Genomic DNA, 25,651 nt, shown 5'->3' with positions numbered 1-25,651 from the left:
ATACTAAATTAACAGACAAAAAAAAGGGGGGGGGTTTGGGGAGCCCCTTGGGATCATCAGGACCATGAGGTGAGATAGTCTGAGGGGACATAATTCCAAGTTAGTTCAGTTTATATTTTGAGAATCCTTATACTGTGTCCAGGGATGCCAAATTTGTTTATACTTATCTATTTCCCCTTTTGATGCATAAAATCCATATTCCATTCTACATTGGAATTCTAATTGATTCTGTACTTCCACCCAGTTTGGTGGTTCTATTTGTTTCCATTGTCTTGCTACGCAGATCTTAGTAGTCATTAAAATATGTACAATTACGTTTTTCTGTATTTTATTACCAGTGGGAATTTCAATATTGAACAAAACATTTGTGGGGAAATAGTATGGATATTTGGAAACACATTTTTAAGAAGATGACATAAACTTGTTTCTGATACGTTCAGCAGTATACAATCCCACCAGATATGATAAATAGTGCCTATGTTTGATAGGCATCTCCAACAGAGATTTGAGTTTGACTTAGAAATTCTATACATTCGTTCATTTTTTAATGGAGGCTGTGCCAGTCACATGCAGGAGGTGTGAATAGGGCAGCATTATCAAAGTGATTTAGTTCCTAAACATCAGTGAGACTGCAGGGGCATGATCTATACACCAAAACTGCTACATTAAAAGAGCACCCCACTGCCCAAGTTGCAAAAAATAAATAAAATACAAATAAATTACTGTTTACTAGATATAACCCAAAGCATACATGCATTTGTCATACATGTATTCATTGGGTGTATATCTTTAAAGAGCTTGGTATGGCTGCAGATCTTATGAACTGAAGCTCTAGCAAGCCCTCCCTTTTTTACCCAGAAGGAAATCAAATAACCAATCAAAGGCTTTTTAAAGAGAGACTCCCAATTGGTACCCATGTGCACCATTGCATGTGCACGCATCGGCTCATGCGCACTCGTACACCATTGTGTGTGCGCGCGTTGGCTTGTCTGGTTTGAGGTCTGTGGATCTAGACTGAGGTCTATGAGGGGGAGGCAGGCACACTCAAGTAGAGCATGCCTGCCACGTCCGTTGGCTCAGGGGAGCTAATGGAAGGAGTCTGCATAACTCCTTGGCTGTGTTCCTTATTTAATTTATAAAAGTGCTGATTTCTAACAGAATTCAACACTTTTATAAACTGAAGTTAAACTAGGATACACTTCACCAAGCTGAAGTGCTTTTGGGGTGTCGAGTAGTCCTTCAAGCTAAAGTTGTCTTGGAGCTTAGAGTGTTTATGTTTTTAATAACAGTTGCCTTTTAGTGATTTACACCATCATAATGTAGATCACATTTTGTTTTTCTTACCACTTTCACTAGGGAAGTAGGTCCATTGTCTGAGTTCAGTTAACCTCAAAAGCGTGTGATCATGTGTGATCAGCAAAGTGTGATCTTGGATCTTTAAACTGACTTCCGATTATAACTGATTTTAGAGGCAGTGTAGTTTAGGCAAGGCCACAAAATCAGTGGCAAAATTAACACAATGTAATTTGCAATATTACATTTGTAAACGTGTTTGCCTAATAATATTCCTTTTGCTACTTGTATTTTCATGCAGTTTATTATTATTCAAGTTAAAGATAACCAAAGGTGTGTGTGTGTATTTTGGGCATTCTATGGCCTGACAGGAGGCTTCTTTACTGTAAACCTCCCAGCAGCAAATAAACAGTTAAAATGTGTAAAACAGAAGCAACCTACTACTTCCTCTTTCCTTGCTGCTTGCCTTCAGGTGAGTCTTTTCTAAGTATAATACATTTCAGCCATTTTTTTATTGCATTCATCACTCAAATTTTTGCGGCCGTGACTTTTTGATCTCGCGTTTCTACTCACAATCAGTCATACACGCTTTTGCTCAGTACTTTTCCATATTGTGGGTGACGTCCACTTATTTATCTTACCTAATATTGGGTAACCCCCATTTATATTCAGTTTGGGTGACACCCAACTGTTACTGGGGAACCCCTCCTTATAATTGGGTGACCCCCAATTTTTATATGTATATTTATTTATTATTTGTCAGATCCTTATTTGTATTATTTCATCAATTACATTTCTTGTTTAATATATTGCATCTAATCCTGCTTTTTAGTTTCAATCAAATACAGAACTTGGGTGTTTTTGTCCTCAAGAAAGTTCAGATCTTGAACTGAAATGTCGACCTGTGTTGACACTCTTTCAATAAAATAGGTTTTTTAACTTGTGGAAATCCCTAGAGTATTGATAACTCCCTCTTTTGACTATATACTACAGAACTTAGATATTCCTTCGTCCTGCATCCAAGCTTTCTAAGCAACCAGCTCCTGCTGTCACTGCTAACCTTAAGACCTGACTTTACTCTGCTATTGCAGAATTACTTCCAACAGCACTGGCTGTTTTCCAAGATCAGTCCAATACTATTACCAAGACTGCACTCCTACACCTTTTTAAATAAAACTAGTCTCAAAATCTCTCTGATCATGATGGGGCTCCTTAAAAATGCCCTTGGAAGGGTAACAGCTCTTCTGCCAGTAAAAGCAAGATGCCTGCTAAAACTCCAAAATAAAGACATTCCTCTTCATCACAACAACAGGATTTAGATCCCTTGGAGTTCTTTGGATGGACAGTGTTTTTGGCTGTCTGTTACATGAATCATTTAGAGGGTTCCTGTTCCAAACTCATCTCGGACTTGACAAAGCAACTTTACCAATTTTGTTTAGCCAGGAACTTCTCTATTCGAGCAGAGCATCTTCTGGGTCCTGACCACCTTGTGCAGACTGGCTGTCTGATTCTCTCAAGCAATGGGCATTTGGACCCATGCATTTTCCATCATCTTCATCTGTCTTGTGATCCTCTCTAAATAGACCTCTTTGCTTCACAATTGAATTGCCAGAATGATGCATTCTTCAGCTGGCTACTAGACCCAAAATGTTGAGCCGTTAACACTTAGCGTTTCTTCAAACATTAGCGTTTCTTCAACAAACATGGCTGATGTTGAGAGATTACGCCTTCTCATCATTCTCCAAGATTCCCTGAACCCTTCACAAACTTAGAACTCTTGTTCTTGTAACCTTGGCACCCCATCCTCTTGGAAATGTTGGTGGATTACCGTCTTCTTCTACCTCGAATCTGTGATCTTCTCCAAGGTCCAACAGGAAAATTTCACCCTTTCTCCCTTCAGGATCATCTTTAGCTCATGGCCTGGACCTTTTCAGGGCATCCTGGAATGTCTCAGGACTTTCGAACACTGCTCGGGGATTACTATGGGATTCATGGACTTCTAGAACAAGACGTTCCAACCTATCCACATGGAAAATATGGAATAGCTGTTGTGTGAAAATGGATATTTATCCCTTTTCAACATCTTTAGTTAATATCATTCATTTTTTTGTCTTCCCTTTTCGACCAAGGTACCGATCCATTAATCTCTTTTATTCTTCGATTTCCATAGCGCATGTCCCTATCAATAACTTGTCTGTGGGCAGACTTTTATGGAGTATTAAATATAGAAAACAATCCGGGCACTCTAACTAATTCGAAAAAATAGGCAGTTTTATTGGACCCAAGAACCAGAAAACAACATTTCGACCCCTTAAGGCCTTTGTCAAGCTTGACAAAGGCCCTAAGGGGTCGAAATTTTGTTTTCTGGTTCTTGGGTCCAATAAAACTGCCTATGTTTTGGGATTCGTTGGAGTGCCTGGTTTATTTTCTATATTCAAAACTCTATATTTAGTCCTTTTTGCTACTGGGACTTATCCAGTATAGCACCCAGGATTCCAGGATGAATGGTTGAGTGCGCTTCCACTACCTACATATGGTTTTATGGAGTATTAGACTCGCCAGGCCTCCTGCACCTCGCTACACCCATTTCTGGGATGTGGCATAAGTTTTTATCATGTTTGGAAGTATGGCTTTCTAACTTAGATCTCTTTTTACAACAACTTTTGGCTAAATTTCGGCGAGTCTCTCATATGAGAGTATGAGATTAACACACTGTCGTCTTTACAAAGGTAAGTGTAAATTTTTCCATCCCACATTGCACAAAAACTCTTTTCTCTTCAGTGTGCTATCCGTATTTTCTGGACAGATCTTTTCTCTGTGTGGCTCATTGTTTACAATGGTACATCACTCTTACTAGTCCCTTTCACTACTTCCGGACCCCTCGTTGTCTCTTATGTATGTCCTCAATGTCGATTTTTGTGTCCCACTTTTGCTTGCTGAATTAAATGGCTTATCGGTCTTGCGGGAATTGATGATTCCTTCGGAGTACATTCTATTCGTACTGCAGCAGCTTCTTCTGCCCTCCTCACAAGGAGCTTCCTTTCTGACATTTTTTCCTCTGCTGATTGGTGTAAGTAATCTACTTTCTGTACCTTTTCTTTCCGAACTTCTTCTCACTCATCTTTTCCTTTAATTTCCAGGCGTTAAAAAGGCAAATATGAAAACTCCTGCAATGAATTTAGGCATTATTCTAGATTTAGTGACCGAATAATCAAAATTTTATTAAAGACAGGAGGCGGATATTTTCCCACCCTTTGTATTTTTTTTCCACCCTGTGATTTTTGGTTTTCATTATTTTCTTGCTTATATCATTTTAGTATTTTTACTATTGGTTATTCTGGTTATCATAAAGCATTTTAGCATTATAGCATCATCCATAATTAGGTGTTCCATTATAACAGTGTGCTTTTGTGTGCAACCGAATTAGGGTCCAAATTTGGAATTCGCCAGACCGAATTCGGCGCACAAAAATGACATCAAGAGTTCAAATAAAAAGGTCAGGTATATCCCACAAATCATACACCTCTCCCATTCCTTGTTGCCCTGTTGTGGTGCTTGGTAGCCATTTAGTGTGTTTCTCTACATTGATTCTGGCTAATAGTAATATTCTAGTTTACTGCTTTTCCTGTCTTCTGTAACCCTTTGACTTTGGCTTTCCTTATCTATTGTCCTGTATTCTGTATCCCTTTGACCTCTCACATACTCTGTCATTCTGTTAGTTCAGCCACTATAATGACCGGTATACAGAAAGTTTGTTTGTGGTGATATGTACTGTGTGTTTTGGTTCCACCGGACCCTGACAGAACTATACTTTCACAATATTTTTCTCTTCCTTTTTAGTGTGAAGGATCTTCTCCACCGTCGCTGCCTTTCTCTTGTTTCACCTAGTGTGTTCATTTAAATAATTTCCTGTTTACATAGTTGACTATATATCATCCTATTTAGATTGTCCTGGTTTACATGGTTGTCTACATATGGTGTAGCTGCATCAAGAAAGAGGAAGTGGAAGAATCTCAAAGCCCTATATAACTCATATATGAATTCTGATTGGTTGATTCTGTTTTACACATTTTAAGTTTTTCTTTGCTGCTGGTAGGTTTTTAGTAAAGATGGTTAACTAAATATTCACCTCCTGTCTGTAATAAAATTTAGATTATTCGGTCATTAAAGCTAGAACAATCCCTAATGTTTGACTACTGTTTCTAATAACAATGCTATTGTCTTCTAATTTGCACAGGAACATCAGTTGTAGATATGATCCGTTCGTGTCAACCAGCTAATAAGTGTAATATAATGGGAATTGTTGCTAATACTGCTTTGAACATTGGTTTCCTTGTGACTTGCTGTTCTACCGATGACTGTACTCCAACTATACCCACCAGTAAGTATCTTGATAATTAAACTAAAATTAGCCTGATTAACGAACAGGTCCTTTGCGAACCACCTATAATAATTAAAAAACATTGGGCATTATATCACTTTGATACTACTAACTTTTTTAACATAAACACTAGAGAAATCTTAACTATACTGAGGGGCTGCATGCCCTCATTCTGCTTACCCAAGTTCTAAAATAATCTTCTGAACTCTATATATGTTCTGCAGAAGGAAATTCTCTTCTGGGTCAACTTCAATTTTTTGATTAAAACAATAAAAATGCTTTACAAAAAGAAAGGAAAAGAAAGTATTGGCAATCCAAAGAGGAGAAGGAGAAACACCAGAGAAAGTGTCCCATACTCAGCTCCCTACCTAGAGCCAATACAGTTTAAGCAACCCCTAATTACTTATATATCATAAAGGTTAAAATATAACTTTTAATAGACACTTAAAAAAGTCCAAAAAAATAAATGTCAAAAAAGTAAATGTCACAAGGAAATAAATAAAATTGAATTAAGTTAAGGCTGTAGCTTACAGCCCTTCAAATCTAATAGCAAAAAGCTATACAGCCTTGGTCTAGTAATAACAAAGAGGTGGGTATGGTAGAGGGGTAGGAGACGCAAAATAGTAAGTGCATAAATAAGTAAAAGAAAAGAAAATAAATTCTAAAAGTGGTGTCTATATTGCCCAGATTGCCCCAAACACCCAAATCTTTAACCACCCCAAAATAGTCCTCCTCCCTTATGCACTTACTATTTTGCCTCTCCTACCCCTCTACCATACCCACCTCTTTGTTATTACTAGACCAAGGCTGTATAGCTTTTTGCTATTAGATTTGAAGGGCTGTAAGCTACAGCCTTAACTCAATTCAATTTTATTTATTTCCTTGTGACATTTACTTTTTTGACATTTATTTTTTTGGACTTTTTTAAGTGTCTATTAAAAGTTATATTTTAACCTTTATGATATATAAGTAATTAGGGGTTGCTTATACTGTATTGGCTCCAGGTAGGGAGCTGAGTATGGGACACTTTCTCTGGTGTTTCTCCTTCTCCTCTCTGGATTGCCAATACGTTATTTTCCTTTCTTTTTGTATGTACTCGTTATAGGGGTTACCCCCCACAACCATTAGCAACCTGACAATCTCTCTCTACTAGTTTCTTTTTCATCTCAATAAAAATGCTTTATTCTGTGTGAGTTTCAGTTTAAGTATTGATTGACAATATTTAGAGTAGATGGGTAACACATTATTCCCTTATTCAGCAGGTAGCTGTTCTTCCATTAAACCTGTATATCACTGTGAAGAGTAGAAACACAGCTCATATGCTGACTGAGTATCGTGGAAGCTGCATTTCTGCTACAGCTAGGGGAATTTACCATTTGGCTAGCTCAATTAAAAGTTATAAAGAATATTGACTATGCTTACTTTGATCTAGGAGCATTGTGGGGGAGACAGGATTTTTTTAATACTAGTAACATTTGGATAGAACATCTGCTGGTGTCACTGCTGGTGTAACCTAGCAGTGGGGGGGGCAGTGAGCCCCCCACCCGCTGTTCATGGGTGGGGGCCAGGTGGGAGAACAACTGGTCCTCCCCCATTGTTTTTTAGGGCCCCCACCTGCTGCTCATGGGTGGGAGCCAGGGGTGGATAATAGGTCCCCCTATTGTCATTTAGGGCCCACAACCACTGCTCATGGGTGGGGGCTGGGGGGTGCAATAGGTCCCTCACTTATTGTCATTTAGGGCCCTATGTCCTACATTTAGTTGGGGCATGGGTGGGGGGGGGCTCGGAAGGGATACTATGTCCCACCTGCTGGTTAATAGATGTCCCACCATGGGGCCATTTATTGGAAGGGGGGGGGGGCTGTTTTTTTAAACAACAGTGAGCATCCACTTTTTTTTTAATCTCCCTTATGCTAATATGGGGGTCATATTGACCCCCATAGAGTGAGGGAGGGCATGGAGGCTTATGAAGTGGCGGGGGGCACTGCTCCCTGTGGCTTCTATTTTTACATATTATAAGGAGGGAGTTATGAGCCAGTAGCTCCCTCCTTGTAATAAACAGAACAAACAAATGAACACCGATATTCAGTGTTTGTGCATCTGAAATTTCTATTCATTCATTCGTCTTTCTGACGAACGAATAGACAAAATTCCCATATGAATTTCAGACAATAGCGAATGCCCTTCATGTGCGGGAATTTTACAGCGCTATCTACTTTGGGCAGATGACGTGTCCCACAGGGCCTTAATCTGCCCACACAAAGATGGCGGTGCCCAGGACCTAGGTCCAGGCACGAAACAAAGTTGAAAAAATAGGTAATATGGGGGCTTAGGGGCATTTGGTGGTGACTAGGGGGGGCAATTAGATGTAGTGGAGTTGGGAGGGGTGTTAAAAAAACAAAAAACGGATGCGGCCATGACAGTGCTACTTTAACCACTTAAGGACTGAGACAGTTGTACAAGTTCAGTTCACCTCTTTCATATTAAATTCACCCACACTTATATATTATTTTGTTCAGGAGAAACAGGTCTTTCCTTTCATATCAAATATTTATAAATGGAACTTAGTTTGATATGAATAAAATATAAACAAAATGTGAGAAATTAAGAAATGTTGTTATTTTTTTAGTTCTGCATGGCATTTTAACTGTGGATGTAATAATACTGTTAGCTGTTACAGCAACAAAGTACACATTTTTGCATACAGCAATGTCTCATGAGTAAAATAGTACGCCCCCATGTATAGGTTTTATTGTGTTTTGGAAAGTTGCAGGGTCATATAGAGCACATTAAATTTTTCAGTTTATACACATTGAAATTTAAAGGACCACTATAGGCACGCAGACCACTTCAGCTTAATGAAATTGTTTGGGTGCCTGGTCCAGCTAGGGTTAACCCTTTTTTTCTATAAACATAGCAGTTTCAGAGAAACTGCTATGTTTATATTTGGGTTAATCCAGCCTCTAGTGGCTGTCTCATTGACAGCCGCTAGAGGCGCTTGCGTGCTTCTCACTGTGAAAATCACAGTGAGAAGACGCCAGCGTCCATAGGAAAGCATTGTTAATGCTTTCCTATGAGACTGGCTGAATGTGCGCGCGGCTCTTGACGCACATGCGCATTCAGCCGAGGAGGCGGAGAGGAGGAGGAGAGAACCCCCCGCCGCTGGAGAAAGAGGTAAGTTTAACCTCTTCCTCTCCATCCAGCCCAGCGGGAGGGGGACCTTGAGGGTGGGGGCACCCTCAGGGCACTATAGTGCCAGGAAAACGATTATGTTTTCCTGGCACTATAGTGGTCCTTTAATGGTAGCCCAGGAATGAGAATTACCCCCATGAAAGCATATCATTTGCAAACGTAGACAACCCAAGGTATTACAAATGGGGTACTGTGCAGTCATTTTTAGTAGCCGCTTAGTCACAAACACTGGCCAAAGTTAGCGTTGATATTTGTTTGTGTGTGAAAAATGCAAAAAAAAAACTAATACTAAAACACAAAAGAAACCACCAATAGTGTAATCCAGTATACACAATGTCTTATGTAAAATTAAGATAAAATACACTCACAAGGAGAGAGCTTCTAATCAGCTCTTAGATAGGGCTCTGGGCAGCACAATCCCCACTCAAGGATAAATCTGGAGCTGTCCTCTTTTGATGTTCACAATGTAAATGGCATAGGAAAGTGATAAAATGAAATATAGCGCTCACTGTTTCAAACAATAGTACTTTAAAAAATATATATATATAATCTACTCACAATTTCAAGAGCACCTTTTCAATGATATCAGCTTGGTTGGTATGATCCCCGCCAAGGATACATGTAGGTAGATGTGGGAGTTCTTTTAGATTAAAAATGTAGATACAGGATAAAAAATACATAAAAAATAAACATGACATTTTGAGGGTAAAAAAAATGTTTACTGTAATATACCACACAAAATAAAAACAGATAAAAAAAGTCCTGCTATATAATCACAACGCGTTTCACCCATAAGCTTTTTCAAGTGATTACTATTGGTGGTTTCTTTTGAGTTTTAATTCATATGAGACATCAACAACAGAATTCCTCACCTGCACTAAAGTTTTGTCTATTAGAACACTAAGGAGGATAACAGACTGAAATCCAAAAAAGCACTACCTTCAAAAGGTTCTTATCTCCAAAAAAGACGTTTTCTGGTGGGACTCTTCAATATTGTTATATCTCAGTATTTTTACATATAATATTGTGTATACAGATATCTGTATAAGATGATCTAGTGTTTCTTATTTGTTGCAGTCTGTTTTTTTTCTGTATTTTTCTGTGTGATTACACATAAGGTTTAACATTTTTAGGCACCGTTTATCAATTGTTTGCTTTCTTTATTACATAACAGAGTTGTAAGATTTACTGCTGCTTCACCTACAGTATATAGTGAGCACCTATCTTTCAATGATTATTATTTTTTAATAAAACCAATGTTTTGTTCTTTTTACTTTTATCTCCTTACCTTACAGTTCCATCTATTAGTAATGCGTTCAATGGACTGACGTGTCCGAGTTGTATATCAGCAAGTTCTGATTGTACATCTTCAGAAACCATGCTATGCCAAGGAGAGGAGAATAAGTGTGTTCTTTACACCACAAATTCAATTAATGGTAATGTCATTATGTATTAATATATAGAATACATGCAAAACGTTCTTCAAGTCAAGAGTCAATATTTGACAACTAATCAAAAGTCTTACCTTCGATTCAAAATGGCTTAAAATATAGTTACTGTTATTATTACAGTTTACTGCTTTCACATATAACTTGAAATTACAAACTTAGACCACCCAGGTGCAGTATATATACAGTAAATAAAAAAGATAACTACTTCCTTTTTAGTTTGATATAACAAAGGATTCCTCTCAATCCTCAATACATATGGAAAAATAGGATATACCTAAACATATAAATAAATAAATTAAAAAAAAACTCATAGGGGAGTAACTTCAATTAGCAAATAGCCCCTTATTTCAATGTTACACTCACAAAATTGAAGCAATTTTAAGGCTCATCAATTGTGTAGATTCTCACGAATTCCTCATAATTCAAATGATGAATGATGCATGTAAACATAGAAACATAGAAACATAGAATGTGACGGCAGATAAGAACCATTCGGCCCATCTAGTCTGCCCAGTAAAAGATAAAAAGTAACATAGTACAGCACTGCTATAAAGTATAAATCAGCTTTAATGGTTGCACTTACAGTGTAAAAGGTGTAAAAAAAAGACCATCAATACAATTCTGTATGTCCCATCAGCATGGAGTAGGAAAATCTTCACAGAAGTACAAGGCAGAAAAATCAGATGTATAAAATAAAAAATAAATAAAAACAGATTAAACCCTACGCATTTCGTCTGTAATATCAGACTTCCTCAGGAGTGAAAAAATCAAGTAGTGTTCATATAAAGTGCATCATTCATCATCTGAATTATGAGGAATTCGTGAGAATCTACACAATTGATGAGCCTGAAAATTGCTTCAATTTTGTGAGTGTAACATTGAAATAAGGGGCTATTTGTTGATTGACATAACTCCTCTATGATTTTTTTTCTTTATTTATTTATATGTTTAGGTATATCCTATTTTTTCCATAACTTGAAATTACTCAGAAACATACAGTGTGTGTTAAGCAAACCACATTTTATAAATATCATATATGTGTGTTACTTTATTGCAACTGTTGAACAAACCGGCAGGATAGATCTGGAGCTGCCCAGAGAGAGGCCATCAGAATCCCTTATGCCCAGTGTTCTGCCACATGATCATCTACAATACAATTACTTGGACATGTAGAAATGCTTTGTACTTATTATAGTTTAACTGTCTTCATATTCACTCTATCAACGCAGTAATACTCCTGCACAAGAAACTTGCCATATATCTTACAAGAACAATTTTACATTTTTGTAGGAATCAGTGCTATTCGTGGTTGCTCTACTCAGGCTCCCTGTGACATTGGTATTTTTTCTGCTACTGCCAGTGGTGCCTTTCTTTCTATGTCATTTATGTGCAACAATGCGAATCCAGGTACGTGTCTGACAACCCTTTTTAAGTGTTTTAGTATGAGAGATTAAAGTGGATATTAAGACAACTTCAAGATCAATTATTGCCAGCTTACATAATATATTTTTAGCACAAAATATTGTTGTTGGCAAACCTAATAAATATAGTTATACAATGGAAAAATCAAACAGATTGTGAACAGTTCTATGAATAAAATAATTTGATACAACATTGTAAATATGCTGTATATCTACTGTATATATAATCATGTAATGTGACAGAATGGTAGAGAAAAGACTGTCCCTCGCACTTCAGTTCTTGTGGAATACAATGTCATTAATTGATTAATTAATTAATTGATTTTTAATAGTAATGCGTACTAAACTGTGCTTTCAAAGTGTCAATTAAAATGGTACAAAATGTCAAATTCCAAATCTCTGTTTGTTGAGTTTAAGGCTCTGTGATAAAACTATAGACAAAGTATGTTCCTACAAGTTCTATTCAAAATGAGGCAGGCAAATGAAGGAAAATTACTCCTGGGATGCTAGCATACAGGACTTGTGGTCCATAACACAACATTAATCTGATTATTATAATCAACTGTAAGAGTGTAGGCATATCTGTTACAGAGTATTGCAATGTGAAGTAAGAGCATTAGAGCATAGTTTTTGCAAGTCCAGCACGGTGTGGGTTTGTGCATGGTAGACTTGCTACACGATGTGTTACGTCATCCGATTGTAAGAGATCCTGATCGTTTCCTCAGTCAGTAAAGTTCCAACCATGTAGACCGTTATTTGCAGTAGTTCATGGATCTCAAGAGTCCAAAAATAAATAATGGTCTACATGATTGATATTTAGATGCCATGGGATCCCATAAACTGAAAAAAATCCCTCACATGTTGGGGTAATAAAGACCCTCTGCAGGGGATCTCCCATTGCCCGAATGTATGTTGTCACATTACCGGTCAAAGGAACAACCAGGATCTCCCAGGATGACCCAATAATCCTGTCCTGTCTAATTTACACCTCTGACCTTGATCATAACATGGTGATCATTTATTATGGGAATGAAAGCCACCACGTATTAATAAATCACACGTTTCCATTGTTTGAATTTTTCCTATGACAGAAACATTTCCTCCAATTGGTTAACGACTATGTAACTTAGCTGGTTTTACCTGTCCACAAAGTCTGATTGGAGGGGTATACATAAAAACTCCCTCTCTGCCTCACCTTAGATTATCAGGGAACACTAAAGAAGGCATTGATCTGCTACAAAACAGCTTAATTTTGATCAATCTATTTATTTTATTCTAAACCTAAATGTTTGGGGAAAAAATAATGTTTTACAGTTGTTTGATTTTACAAATGAGGGGATAAGGTCACACAGTGTTAATATTGGTAGCATATTTCAATTTAGTTTTAGTCATGGTCTTTTAACTAAAATGCCATTTTAGTTTTTGTCGTATTTTAGTCATCTTAATTGTTTTAGTTTGGTCTGATTTTAGTCAACTAAATCTCAATAATCTTAGTCGACAAAAATGTTACTAAAAATGTTAGTCGACAAAATTAACACTGACATTGTATTGCCAACCTATCACGTAGCTCATTGAAGTGGTCTGGGTACAACATCCCATGTCCCTTAACCCTACAGAGGTTTCTGATAAACTGCAATTATTACCCCTCCACCACTAGTGACTGACTAACAGACAGCCACTAGAGGGACTTCCTGAATTGAAACAGAACTTTGGTGTATTATCTGATGCCGGACATGCTCACGCTCAACATGAGGACTTCCAGCGACAGATTTTTCACCGTATTAAAATATTAATATTTCCCGCCATTATTAAAATGTTAATATTTAAATAAAAAATAAATTATTGTTGGGCAACAAAAATTTTAGCCAATCACAGAGAAGAAAATAATATATAAGCATTAAATAATGCTTTCCTATGGGGAAATCCTAATGCGAGCACGGCCATTGCCGCGCATGTGCATTAGTCTCCCCCACTGGCTGACATCGGCAGGGGAGTAGCGTGGGTGGAGCCTTACCCAAAGTCGAGGGACATCAGTGCTGGATTCAGGTAAGTGACTTAACCCCTTAAGGACCAAACTTCTGGAATAAAAGGGAATCATGACATGTCACACACGTCATGTGTCCTTAAGGGTTTACTTCAGGGAGATCATGCCAAACTAATCTTATTGATTTTTTTGATTGGGTAACTAAAATTATAGATCAGGGTGGTGCAGTAGACATTGCTTACCTAGATTTCAGTAAGGCTTTTGACACTGTTGCACATAGAAGGCTTATCAATAAACTACAATCTTTGAGTTTGGATTCCAATATTGTTGAATGGGTAAGGCAGTGGCTGAGTGACAGGCAACAGAGGGTTGTAGTCAATGGAGTATATTCGAAGCTTGGGCTTGTCACCAGTGGGGTACCTCAGGGATCTGTACTTGGACCCATTCTCTTTAATATTTGATATTGCAGAAGGTCTTGATGGTAAGGTGTGTCTTTTTGCGGATGATACTAAGATATGTAACAGGGTTGATGTTCCAGGAGGGATAAGCCAAATGGAAAATGATTTAGGTAAACTAGAAAAATGGTCAGAGTTGTGGCAACTGACATTTAATGTGGATAAGTGCAAGATAATGCATCTTGGACGTAAAAACCCAAAAAATTTCTATTAAAAATGTCCCTTTTCACAAAATGTCATGAAAATGACAGAATCCAGACACATAAAGCATGTCAGCAAGCTTTTAGGTCTGTAAAACATTCCATTAATGGGTATTGGCCAAAATAACAGCTTTTTACCTATTTTTTTTTAAAAGAATGAGGAAGTTTCAGTAAAATATATTAGAATGCAAATTCATTCTTACAGGATTTCTTAAAACAAAAATTAACACAAACACCTTCAGGCCATTTAGCTCTTGTGTTTTGTTAGTCTTTGTCTTTGTTGTGATAGTAAAATGACCTAGTATATAAGGCAAATGTAAGTGCTGGTAGAAAACTATATCTACTAAGCACCGGAGTCAGGGCAAAGACTCTTTCCTATTAGAGAGCAAAATTCTATCTACAGTTAACGATCTACATCGTACGTCTACTACTCTAGACATTTGTATAAACTTAGTCGCCTTCTGATCATGGGCTTTTTCTTCAAATTTCTGATTATCTTTTCTGCTTTGGCAAAAGGTAAATATTGATATTACTATTTTAACAAAGTTAAGGCATTTCATTTTTTACTTAATCGTTAGAAAAGTAAATCATAGTGTTGTCATTGTATTGTCTTTTCCTGTAATAGGTAAGTTTAGGCTACAATCTGCATTTATGACGCTTTGATGTGCACTTGAATGTTGTTGTTAAAACAAGGAAATTGTTAGATTAGATTTCCTAGACAAGGAGATAAACATTTTTTTGACTCTTACTGGTATATTTATTCCTGAATAAATCGAACCCAACATATTCATGAATATATGTTTCTCATATGAGTGTATATGAAATATCCATCCTTACAATTTTATAATATCAAATAACTTTATTATTTTTGTAATTAACTTTTTGTCTGTAAAGTACTTATATACTGCTTTTTTTATTTATGTGCAAATCTATTATATGTTAAATTAATTGCGTTTTAATTTCGTTTAGTTTATGTATTTGCTTCTGTTATCATTTAACCCCTTAAGGACACATGACATGTGTGAGATGTCATGATTCCATTTTATTCCAGAAGTCTGGTCCTTAAGGGGTTAAACTGCTCTCTAATTCTTTTTATCATTTATATTTTTCTTGGAGTGCATATTTGGCTACCCTAAAAAAAAGGATTTATTTGCCCCATAACAGATATGAATATCACTATTTCAAAAATCTCATGCTCTCAAGCTGCATTTACATTTTTTTGAATGATTCAGCTTATCTTAGATGCATATTTTCCATGCTATGCAAAGTGTTTTGCATTTCTTGTTATGTTTGTCCTTATATAAACTGCAACATACCAAGGGGTCAAAGGGCCACGTTTTTGAGTGGGGAAAAAAAGAATATTTTATATACTTCACAACATGAAAGAGACATACATCACACATTTACAAAACCAATAACAATTTAAAACATAAACAATTTGCATATCAGACTAATCCCACCCTAAAGAGCAGTCCAGATATGGAATTCGGACTGGCTCCCTCTACCCAAGAAATATAAACCTCCAAACAATTGTTTCAGCGATCAGAGTCTTCATCGTGAATGAGGCATAGCTTATACCCTCTTTGACACAGTGAGCAAGGTTTTCACATATGGATTACCCTTTTAGTGTCTTATACCCCACCTCCTATAGACTGTAAGCTTGTTTGAGCGGATTCCTCTTCAATCTATTGTTCCTGTACATTTTTTTGTAATTGTCCTATTAATAGTTAAATCCCCCCCTCTAATAATATTGTAAAGCAGTACAGAATCTGTTGGCACTATATAAATGCCAATAATAATGTCCTGAGATTACGGGTGCTAAGACTGCAGAGGGCATTAGTTCCAAGCACCTTGAAAATGTAAATGTAAATTTTCCCCAAAAAGTGACCAAATCTCTCACCCAAAAGGTTCCCAAACTCAGCTATGCACATATAAGCTGGTACTTTCTTGGTCAAGGCAACATAAGAGATGGAAGATTTTAATAAAAATATATTGTAACAAGTTATAATGTTGTTTATAGTGTATGTTTTATGCATGCATCTTATGATATGACACATGTATATCTGTTCTAGTGGCTTCCAGTCTTCGATGTGTATCATGTACAGGAACTGGTGTCACAACTTGCACAGGGACCAGTGTGACTTGCCCATTTAATTACGTCTGTGCATCTGCTTATATGATGACCAACATTTCAGGTAAGTGTATTTGCCAGTTAACTCTGAAGTTCAATGCAATGTATTAGTTTCATGTACATTCACTATGCTATGTAGGAATTTGTAACCATTTTTTGCTATCTACAACTGAGAACAGACACAAAATGTCACTGAAAACCGTTTTAAAGGACCACTATAGTGCCAGGAAAACATACTAGTTTTCCTGGCACTATAGTGCCTAAAGGGTGCCCCCACCCTCAGGGACCCCCTCCCACCGGGCTGGATGGTGAGGAAGGGGTTAAAACTTACCTTTATTCCAGCGCCGGCTGGGGAGCTCTCCTCCTCCTCTCCGCCTCCGATCCTCCCTTTTGGCTGAATGCGCATGCGCGCCAAGAGTTGCGCGCGCATTCAGCCGGTCACATAGGAAAGCATTTACAATGCTTTCCTATGGACGCTTGCGTGCCCTCACTGTGATTTTCACACTAAGAATCACGCAAGCGCCTCTAGCGGCTGTCAGTGAGACAGCCACTAGAGGATTTGAGGGCTGGATTAACCCATTTATAAACATATCAGTTAATCCTAGAGGGACTTGGCACCCAGACCACTTCATTAAGCTGAAGTGGTCTGGGTGCCTAGAGTGGTCCTTTAAGTGTCAGGCATACACATGCTGTGTCCTTGCTTCACACTTTCTTAATCCTTATAGCAGATAAGGTCTGCAAGGTATGAAAACAAAAAGTACTACACTCCCCTTGAGTCTAGATTTCTCAATAGGGGAAATACTGTCACATTGAAGGATGAGAGAAACAAAACAGATGATCCACACCTTGGGTGTAGATCGCTGTAAGGAAAATACATTGCTTTACTTATTTCAAGAATGCGAAACATCAGAGAACATAACACTAGTAGTGTCTAAACATGAATGCTGTATAGGTTACTACTAACTGTTCTGTGGGTTGAGGGGATGCAGATACATTGTAGAAGTTCTGTAGAACACTAAGATCTTGAAAGAGCACCACCTCCCTTCCAGATCTAAGTTTAGTTCTATTTCTTGGTATATTCTTGGTTAAAAAAAAAAAAAAGTGTAATATGTTACTATAATGGTGGCAGTGGGATTGTAGATCTAACTGAGAATACAGTCCGACTTAGCAGTTAAACCATGGGTCGTCAACCTGGTCCCTACCGCCCACTAGTGGGCGTTTCAGGATTCCAGGTGGGCGGTAGGGATTTCCAGGTTGATCGGGCGGGCGGGTGCGAGCCGGCGGTACCCGTGCGACTGGGTACCGCCGTGACCATTTGCGGCTCCGTCCCGCGCGGTAAACCGCCGGGGCCGCCTTCCAAAGTGTCCATCGGGTGGCCCATGCTGTCAGGGCCACCCGATGGATGCGGATTGTAAGGGGGCCCGGTCAGCGCTGGGCGCTTTAACAGCGCGACCGGGCCCCCTGTGATGACATCAGAGCTGGGAGGAAGTGATTCCCCGGTCACTCCTCCCAGCTAAAACTGAGAGCCGCGCGGGAGGAAGACCAGGGAGTCAGAGTGGGAACTCTGACTCCCATCCACCTGAGCCACCACTGGACCCCAGGGAAAGTCACCCTCCTGCACCTTAAAGGTAGGAAACAGGAGGGTGACTTAAATATGTGTGTGTGTGTGTCTTTGTAGGTATGTCTTGTGTGTATGTGTGTATGTCTTGTGTGTATGTGTGTGTGTGTCTGTCTGTATGTGTCTTTGTATGTATGTCGTGTGTGTCTGTCTGTATGTGTCTTTGTATGTATGTCTTGTGTGTGTGTATGTGTCTGTCTGTATATATATATGTGTGTGTGTCTGTATGTATGTATGTGTGTCTTGTCTTTGTATGTGTGTCTGCATGTGTGTGTCTATGTATGTCTTATGTGTGTGTGTGCATGTCTGTGTGTGTCTGTTTGTATGTGTGCCTGTCTGTTTGTATGTATGTGTCTTGTGTGTGTGTGTGTGTGTGTGTGTGTGCCTGCCTGTGTCTTTGTGTGTGTATGTATGTGTGCCTGTCTGTGTCTGTCTGTGTGTCTTGTGTGTGTCTTGTGTGTGTGTCTTGTATGTCTGTGTGTGTGTGTCTGTCTGTATGTGTGTCTTGTCTTTGTATGTATGTGTCATTGTATGTGTGTCTTGTGTGTCTGTATGTGTGTCTGTATGCGTGTCTTGTGTGTGTGTGTGTGTGTGTCTGTATGTGTGTCTTGTGTGTGTTTGTGTCTGTATGTGTCTTTGTGTGTGTGTCTTGTATGTGTGTCTGTATGTGTGCCTGTCTGTTATAGTGGACTATAGTAAGTGGGCTACCTAGCTCAGCCTTCCTAATGGGCATTGCTATAAGGACGGTTAAAAAATAGAAAAGAGGGGAGAAAAAGGTGGGGAGGGGAATTGAGGAGGGAGAGGAGATGAGCTGACGCACAAATGAGAAATCATATTATGCGCAAACAGAGAAGTCGTCTGAATATCACTGAAAGAGACCTTCGTTTGTTCCTTACGAAAATCGAACCAGATATCAAATATTTAGTCTCGCAGCATCAACCTCAAGGATCTCATTAATCACTAGTAAAGGTAATTTCAATTTACTTTATTGTTTTCTCATTAAACTTTATGAAGTTAAAAACCTTATAAACCTGCATTAAGTAGAAATAAAAAGATAAATGTACGTACATTTATTTTTTTAAAAACACCCCCCTTTCTTAAAAATATTCCGCATTTGCGCGAAAACTGGTGGGCGGTAAGGAAATTTTTTCAACCAAAAAGATGCATTAGTGGGCGGTAGGTAGAAAAAGGTTGACTACCACTGAGTTAAACAATGAACACCATGTGTTGATGGCTAGGTGCTGAGTATTTTAATTTAAGCATAAATGCTGAGTTTTTAGTAGAGGTTTATCAGGGAACATGTGAATATTAACCTAGATTTGTTTGCTAGGTAGCTTTTAAACTATAAGCCGTATATTGTCGATTTGCAACAATCTGTCTAATAGTAACTGCAGTAAAGAAGAAACACATGTATAGAGAATGTATCTGCATCTTTCTGCAAACCACTTGAGAATTATTGGGAATCAGTAAAGCATTTATGCTTAAAGGAGCACTACTGTTATATTGTTTTATGACATGTTGTGTTCTTGAAATAAATAAGCAATTTCAATGGCCGTTTACACAGCCTTCCTAACACTTCCTGAAAAAGAGATCTAATTTTTAAACTCCCCTTACTGCTTATTGTGTTTAATTTAGAATATTTTATCTCATGTTTTGAGTCTGCTATAATCTCCCGTGTGTGATTAAAGTTAATTTAACAGAGTGGTAGATAAGAAAACAAACTATGATGTAAAAATGAAAACTTTTTTTTTAATATTTATAATTCTTTATTTCAAAAAAAATATTTAACAAGTTACAATTACGAAACATTAAATATATTATATTTATGATTATACAGTTTGAACAATAAATTATGAACACCATTTCATTCATTTTGATAATCTTTAGTTATTAAATCTATTTAGTAATTTTATCTGGATGCAAGGATAATCCTTTCATACTTCATTCATTCATACTAAATTAACAGACAAAAAAAAGGGGGGGGTTTGGGGAGCCCCTTGGGATCATCAGGACCATGAGGTGAGATAGTCTGAGGGGACATAATTCCAAGTTAGTTCAGTTTATATTTTGAGAATCCTTATACTGTGTCCAGGGATGCCAAATTTGTTTATACTTATCTATTTCCCCTTTTGATGCATAAAATCCATATTCCATTCTACATTGGAATTCTAATTGATTCTGTACTTCCACCCAGTTTGGTGGTTCTATTTGTTTCCATTGTCTTGCTACGCAGATCTTAGTAGTCATTAAAATATGTACAATTACGTTTTTCTGTATTTTATTACCAGTGGGAATTTCAATATTGAACAAAACATTTGTGGGGAAATAGTATGGATATTTGGAAACACATTTTTAAGAAGATGACATAAACTTGTTTCTGATACGTTCAGCAGTATACAATCCCACCAGATATGATAAATAGTGCCTATGTTTGATAGGCATCTCCAACAGAGATTTGAGTTTGACTTAGAAATTCTATACATTCGTTAATTTTTTAATGGAGGCTGTGCCAGTCACATGCAGGAGGTGTGAATAGGGCAGCATTATCAAAGTGATTTAGTTCCTAAACATCAGTGAGACTGCAGGGGCATGATCTATACACCAAAACTGCTACATTAAAAGAGCACCCCACTGCCCAAGTTGCAAAAAATAAATAAAATACAAATAAATTACTGTTTACTAGATATAACCCAAAGCATACATGCATTTGTCATACATGTATTCATTGGGTGTATATCTTTAAAGAGCTTGGTATGGCTGCAGATCTTATGAACTGAAGCTCTAGCAAGCCCTCCCTTTTTTACCCAGAAGGAAATCAAATAACCAATCAAAGGCTTTTTAAAGAGAGACTCCCAATTGGTACCCATGTGCACCATTGCATGTGCACGCATCGGCTCATGCGCACTCGTACACCATTGTGTGTGCGCGCGTTGGCTTGTCTGGTTTGAGGTCTGTGGATCTAGACTGAGGTCTATGAGGGGGAGGCAGGCACACTCAAGTAGAGCATGCCTGCCACGTCCGTTGGCTCAGGGGAGCTAATGGAAGGAGTCTGCATAACTCCTTGGCTGTGTTCCTTATTTAATTTATAAAAGTGCTGATTTCTAACAGAATTCAACACTTTTATAAACTGAAGTTAAACTAGGATACACTTCACCAAGCTGAAGTGCTTTTGGGGTGTCGAGTAGTCCTTCAAGCTAAAGTTGTCTTGGAGCTTAGAGTGTTTATGTTTTTAATAACAGTTGCCTTTTAGTGATTTACACCATCATAATGTAGATCACATTTTGTTTTTATTACCACTTTCACTAGGGAAGTAGGTCCATTGTCTGAGTTCAGTTAACCTCAAAAGCGTGTGATCATGTGTGATCAGCAAAGTGTGATCTTGGATCTTTAAACTGACTTCCGATTATAACTGATTTTAGAGGCAGTGTAGTTTAGGCAAGGCCACAAAATCAGTGGCAAAATTAACACAATGTAATTTGCAATATTACATTTGTAAACGTGTTTGCCTAATAATATTCCTTTTGCTACTTGTATTTTCATGCAGTTTATTATTATTCAAGTTAAAGATAACCAAAGGTGTGTGTGTGTATTTTGGGCATTCTATGGCCTGACAGGAGGCTTCTTTACTGTAAACCTCCCAGCAGCAAATAAACAGTTAAAATGTGTAAAACAGAAGCAACCTACTACTTCCTCTTTCCTTGCTGCTTGCCTTCAGGTGAGTCTTTTCTAAGTATAATACATTTCAGCCATTTTTTTATTGCATTCATCACTCAAATTTTTGCGGCCGTGACTTGTTCTCGCGTTTCTACTCACAATCAGTCATACACGCTTTTGCTCAGTACTTTTCCATATTGTGGGTGACGTCCACTTATTTATCTTACCTAATATTGGGTAACCCCCATTTATATTCAGTTTGGGTGACACCCAACTGTTACTGGGGAACCCCTCCTTATAATTGGGTGACCCCCAATTTTTATATGTATATTTATTTATTATTTGTCAGATCCTTATTTGTATTATTTCATCAATTACATTTCTTGTTTAATATATTGCATCTAATCCTGCTTTTTAGTTTCAATCAAATACAGAACTTGGGTGTTTTTGTCCTCAAGAAAGTTCAGATCTTGAACTGAAATGTCGACCTGTGTTGACACTCTTTCAATAAAATAAGTTTTTAACTTGTGGAAATCCCTAGAGTATTGATAACTCCCTATTTTGACTATATACTACAGAACTTAGATATTCCTTCGTCCTGCATCCAAGCTTTCTAAGCAACCAGCTCCTGCTGTCACTGCTAACCTTAAGACCTGACTTTACTCTGCTATTGCAGAATTACTTCCAACAGCACTGGCTGTTTTCCAAGATCAGTCCAATACTATTACCAAGACTACACTCCTATACCTTTCTAAATAAAACTAGTCTCAAAATCTCTCTGATCATGATGGGGCTCCTTAAAAATGCCCTTGGAAGGGTAACAGCTCTTCTGCCGGTAAAAGCAAGATGCCTGCTAAAACTCCAAAATAAAGACATTCCTCTTCATCACAACAACAGGATTTAGATCCCTTGGAGGGCTCCACATCTAATTACAATCTCTAGTTTGTAGATGAGTTTTGTGCAGGATACTGGGATGATGACCTTCCTTGTAATGAACCAGCCACTACTCCACGATAAGTCAAGGAGTCCTTTGTTAAACTTTCCCACATTTCTACTCCAGTTACACAACAGAATCAGTCATCTTAGACCCTGTTAGATTCCCAAAGTCAACCTTTGTTTGAATAATTAGGCACTTGTGCTCAGCAGAGTAAGCATCATCCAAACATATTGCGCAATTTTGTAGGTTATGACTACACAAGCCTCAAAGACATTAGAAATAAACTAAGGGCCGAGTGTCTTTGACCAAATAGTCTTGACAAAGTAGCTATCACACCAGAATTCTAACCCCATTGTGGACACATTTTTAAGCAAAACTGGTAAAGATCCTCATAAGGGCCTTCAGCAGAGCTTAGCAGTGCAAGACAAATTGCTCGATATCGCTGTCCCACTTATCAAAATTTTTAGTCTAGCAGATAACACTTTAGCAGACAATGCATTTAACTCACACATAGTACATGATTGAACGTTTACCTCACGGTTCTGGTGTTACCTCCAATTCCTTTGGCATCACAACCTCTCGCAATTCACCTGACTCCCTTTTGGTCTCTTTTCTGCCCCTGTTGTTTCACCAAATTGATAAAACTGTTTATGGCTCAGTCAGGTCCATCATATACCTAGATGAGATTCTATTAATGGCTAAGGACCCAGAAACTTTTGACCTTCAGATTCTCGGGTTGGATGGAAAACCATCAAAAAGGACATTAGAAAATTACTATGCTTCCTACACATCTATCTTCATGACTTAGCAAGCCTTGAAGGACTCCTTTCAGCCTCAATTCAGGTCATTTTCCTGTGCCCATTAGTGATGCAATGCCTAAAGGCTTATTATCTGTGGAAATCCGCATCATACGAATAACTGATTTCTCTTGGAAGTTGGATTGATGGCTCCACTAAATGGAGGCCTGGAATGGGAAAGCAATATTCAGTTTCCTATCAAATTACATCCTAGAATCAGAAACCAGTCTGTCAGGCTGTGGAGCAAATTGCTCAGCTCTCTCTACAGAACGGCTTTGTACCCCAATCAAAACAAACGTTGCACATCAATTGCTTCAAATTGATTGCCGGCTCCTTTGTGGTTCACAGCTTTGCCAGGGACGTCTACAATTGTTGATTAGTTCTTTGGATGGACAGTGTTTGTGGCTGTCTGTTACATGAATCATTTAGAGGGTTCCCGTTCCAAACTCATCTCGGACTTGACAAAGGACCTTTAACAATTTTGTTTAGCCAGGAACTTCTCTATTCGAGCAGAGCATCTTCCGGGTCCTGACCACCTTGTGCAGACTGGCTGTCTGATTCTCTCAAGCAATGGGCATTTGGACCCATGCATTTTCCATCATCTTCATCTGTCTTGTGATCCTCTCTAAATAGACCTATTTGCTTCACAATTGAATTGCCAGAATGATGCATTCTTCAGCTGGCTACTAGACCCAAAGTGTTGAGCCGTTCACACTTAGCGTTTCTTCAAACGTTACCGTTTCTTCAACAAACATGGCCGATGTTGAGAGATTACGCCTTCTCATCATTCTCCAAGATTCCCTGAACCCTTCACAAACTTAGAACTCTTGTTCTTGTAACCTTGGCACCCCATCCTCTTGGAAATGTTGGTGGATTACCGTCTTCTTCTACCTCAAATCTGTGATCTTCTCCAAGGTCCAACAGGAAAATTTCACCCTTTCTCCCTTCAGGATCATCTTTAGCTCATGGCCTGGACCTTTTCAGGGCATCCTGGAATGTCTCAGGACTTTCGAACACTGCTCGGGGACTACTATGGGATTCATGGACTTCTAGAACAAGACGTTCCAACCTATCCACATGGAAAATCTGGAATAGCTGTTGTGTGAAAATGGATATTTATCCCTTTAACATCTTTAGTTAATATCATTAATTTTTTTGTCTTCCCTTTTCGACCAAGGTACCGATCCATTAATCTCTTTTATTCTTCGATTTCCATAGCTCATGTCCCTATCAATAACTTGTCTGTGGGCAGACTTTTATGGAGTATTAAATATAGAAAACATTCCAGGCACTCTAACGAATCCCAAAACATAGGCAGTTTTATTGGACCCAAGAACCAGAAAACAACATTTCGACCCCTTAGGGCCTTTGTCAAGCTTGACAAAGGCCCTAAGGGGTCTAAATGTTGTTTTCTGGTTCTTGGGTCCAATAAAACTGCCTATGTTTTGGGATTCGTTGGAGTGCCTGGAATATTTTCTATATTCAAAACTCTATATTTGGTCCTTTTTGCTACTGGGACTTATCCAGTATAGCACCCAGGATTCCAGGACGAATGGTTGAGTGCGCTTCCACTACCTACATATGGTTTTATGGAGTATTAGACTCGCCAGGCCTCCTGCACCTCGCTACACCCATTTCTGGGATGTGGCATACGTTTTTATCATTTTTGGAAGTATGGCCTTCTAACTTAGATCTCTGTTTACAACAACTTTTGGCTAAATTTCGGAGAGTCTCTCATATGAGAGTATGATATTAACACACTGTCGTCTTTACAAAGGTAAGTGTAAATTTTTCCATCCCACGTTGCACAAAAACTCTTTTCTCTTCAGTGTGCTATCCGTATTTTCTGGACAGATCTTTTCTCTGTGTGGCTCATTGTTTACAATGGTACATCACTCTTACTAGTCCCTTTCACTCCTTCCGGACCCCTCGTTGTCTCTTATGTATGTCCTCAACGTCGATTTTTGTGTCCCACTTTTGCTTGCTGAATTAAATGGCTTATCGGTCTTGCGGGAATTGATGATTCCTTCGGAGTACATTCTATTCGTACTGCAGCAGCTTCTTCTGCCCTCCTCACAAGGAGCTCCCTTTCTGACATGTTTTCCTCTGCTGATTGGTGTAAGTAATCTACTTTCTGT

General features: G+C 38.3%; 1 protein-coding gene across 1 annotated transcript in view; it reads left to right on the top strand.

Moving 5' to 3' along the window:
* LOC134576733 (phospholipase A2 inhibitor and Ly6/PLAUR domain-containing protein-like) overlaps window positions 1-23,524 on the top strand; it is a 28,872-nt gene extending 5,348 nt beyond the window's left edge. Inside the window, exons 3-7 of the mRNA XM_063435448.1 lie at window positions 5,531-5,674; window positions 10,161-10,301; window positions 11,607-11,723; window positions 16,449-16,571; window positions 23,376-23,524. Coding sequence (XP_063291518.1) covers window positions 5,531-5,674; window positions 10,161-10,301; window positions 11,607-11,723; window positions 16,449-16,571; window positions 23,376-23,524 — 674 coding nt within the window. The remainder of the gene's footprint in view (window positions 1-5,530; window positions 5,675-10,160; window positions 10,302-11,606; window positions 11,724-16,448; window positions 16,572-23,375) is intronic.
* The last annotated feature ends 2,127 nt before the right edge of the window (window positions 23,525-25,651 follow it).

The sequence above is a fragment of the Pelobates fuscus genome, chromosome 11 (assembly GCF_036172605.1).
Source record: "Pelobates fuscus isolate aPelFus1 chromosome 11, aPelFus1.pri, whole genome shotgun sequence".
Lineage (NCBI taxonomy): Eukaryota > Metazoa > Chordata > Amphibia > Anura > Pelobatidae > Pelobates > Pelobates fuscus.
The sequence above is the reverse complement of the archived record's forward strand: the minus strand, read 5'-3'. Positions and strand labels throughout refer to the sequence as shown.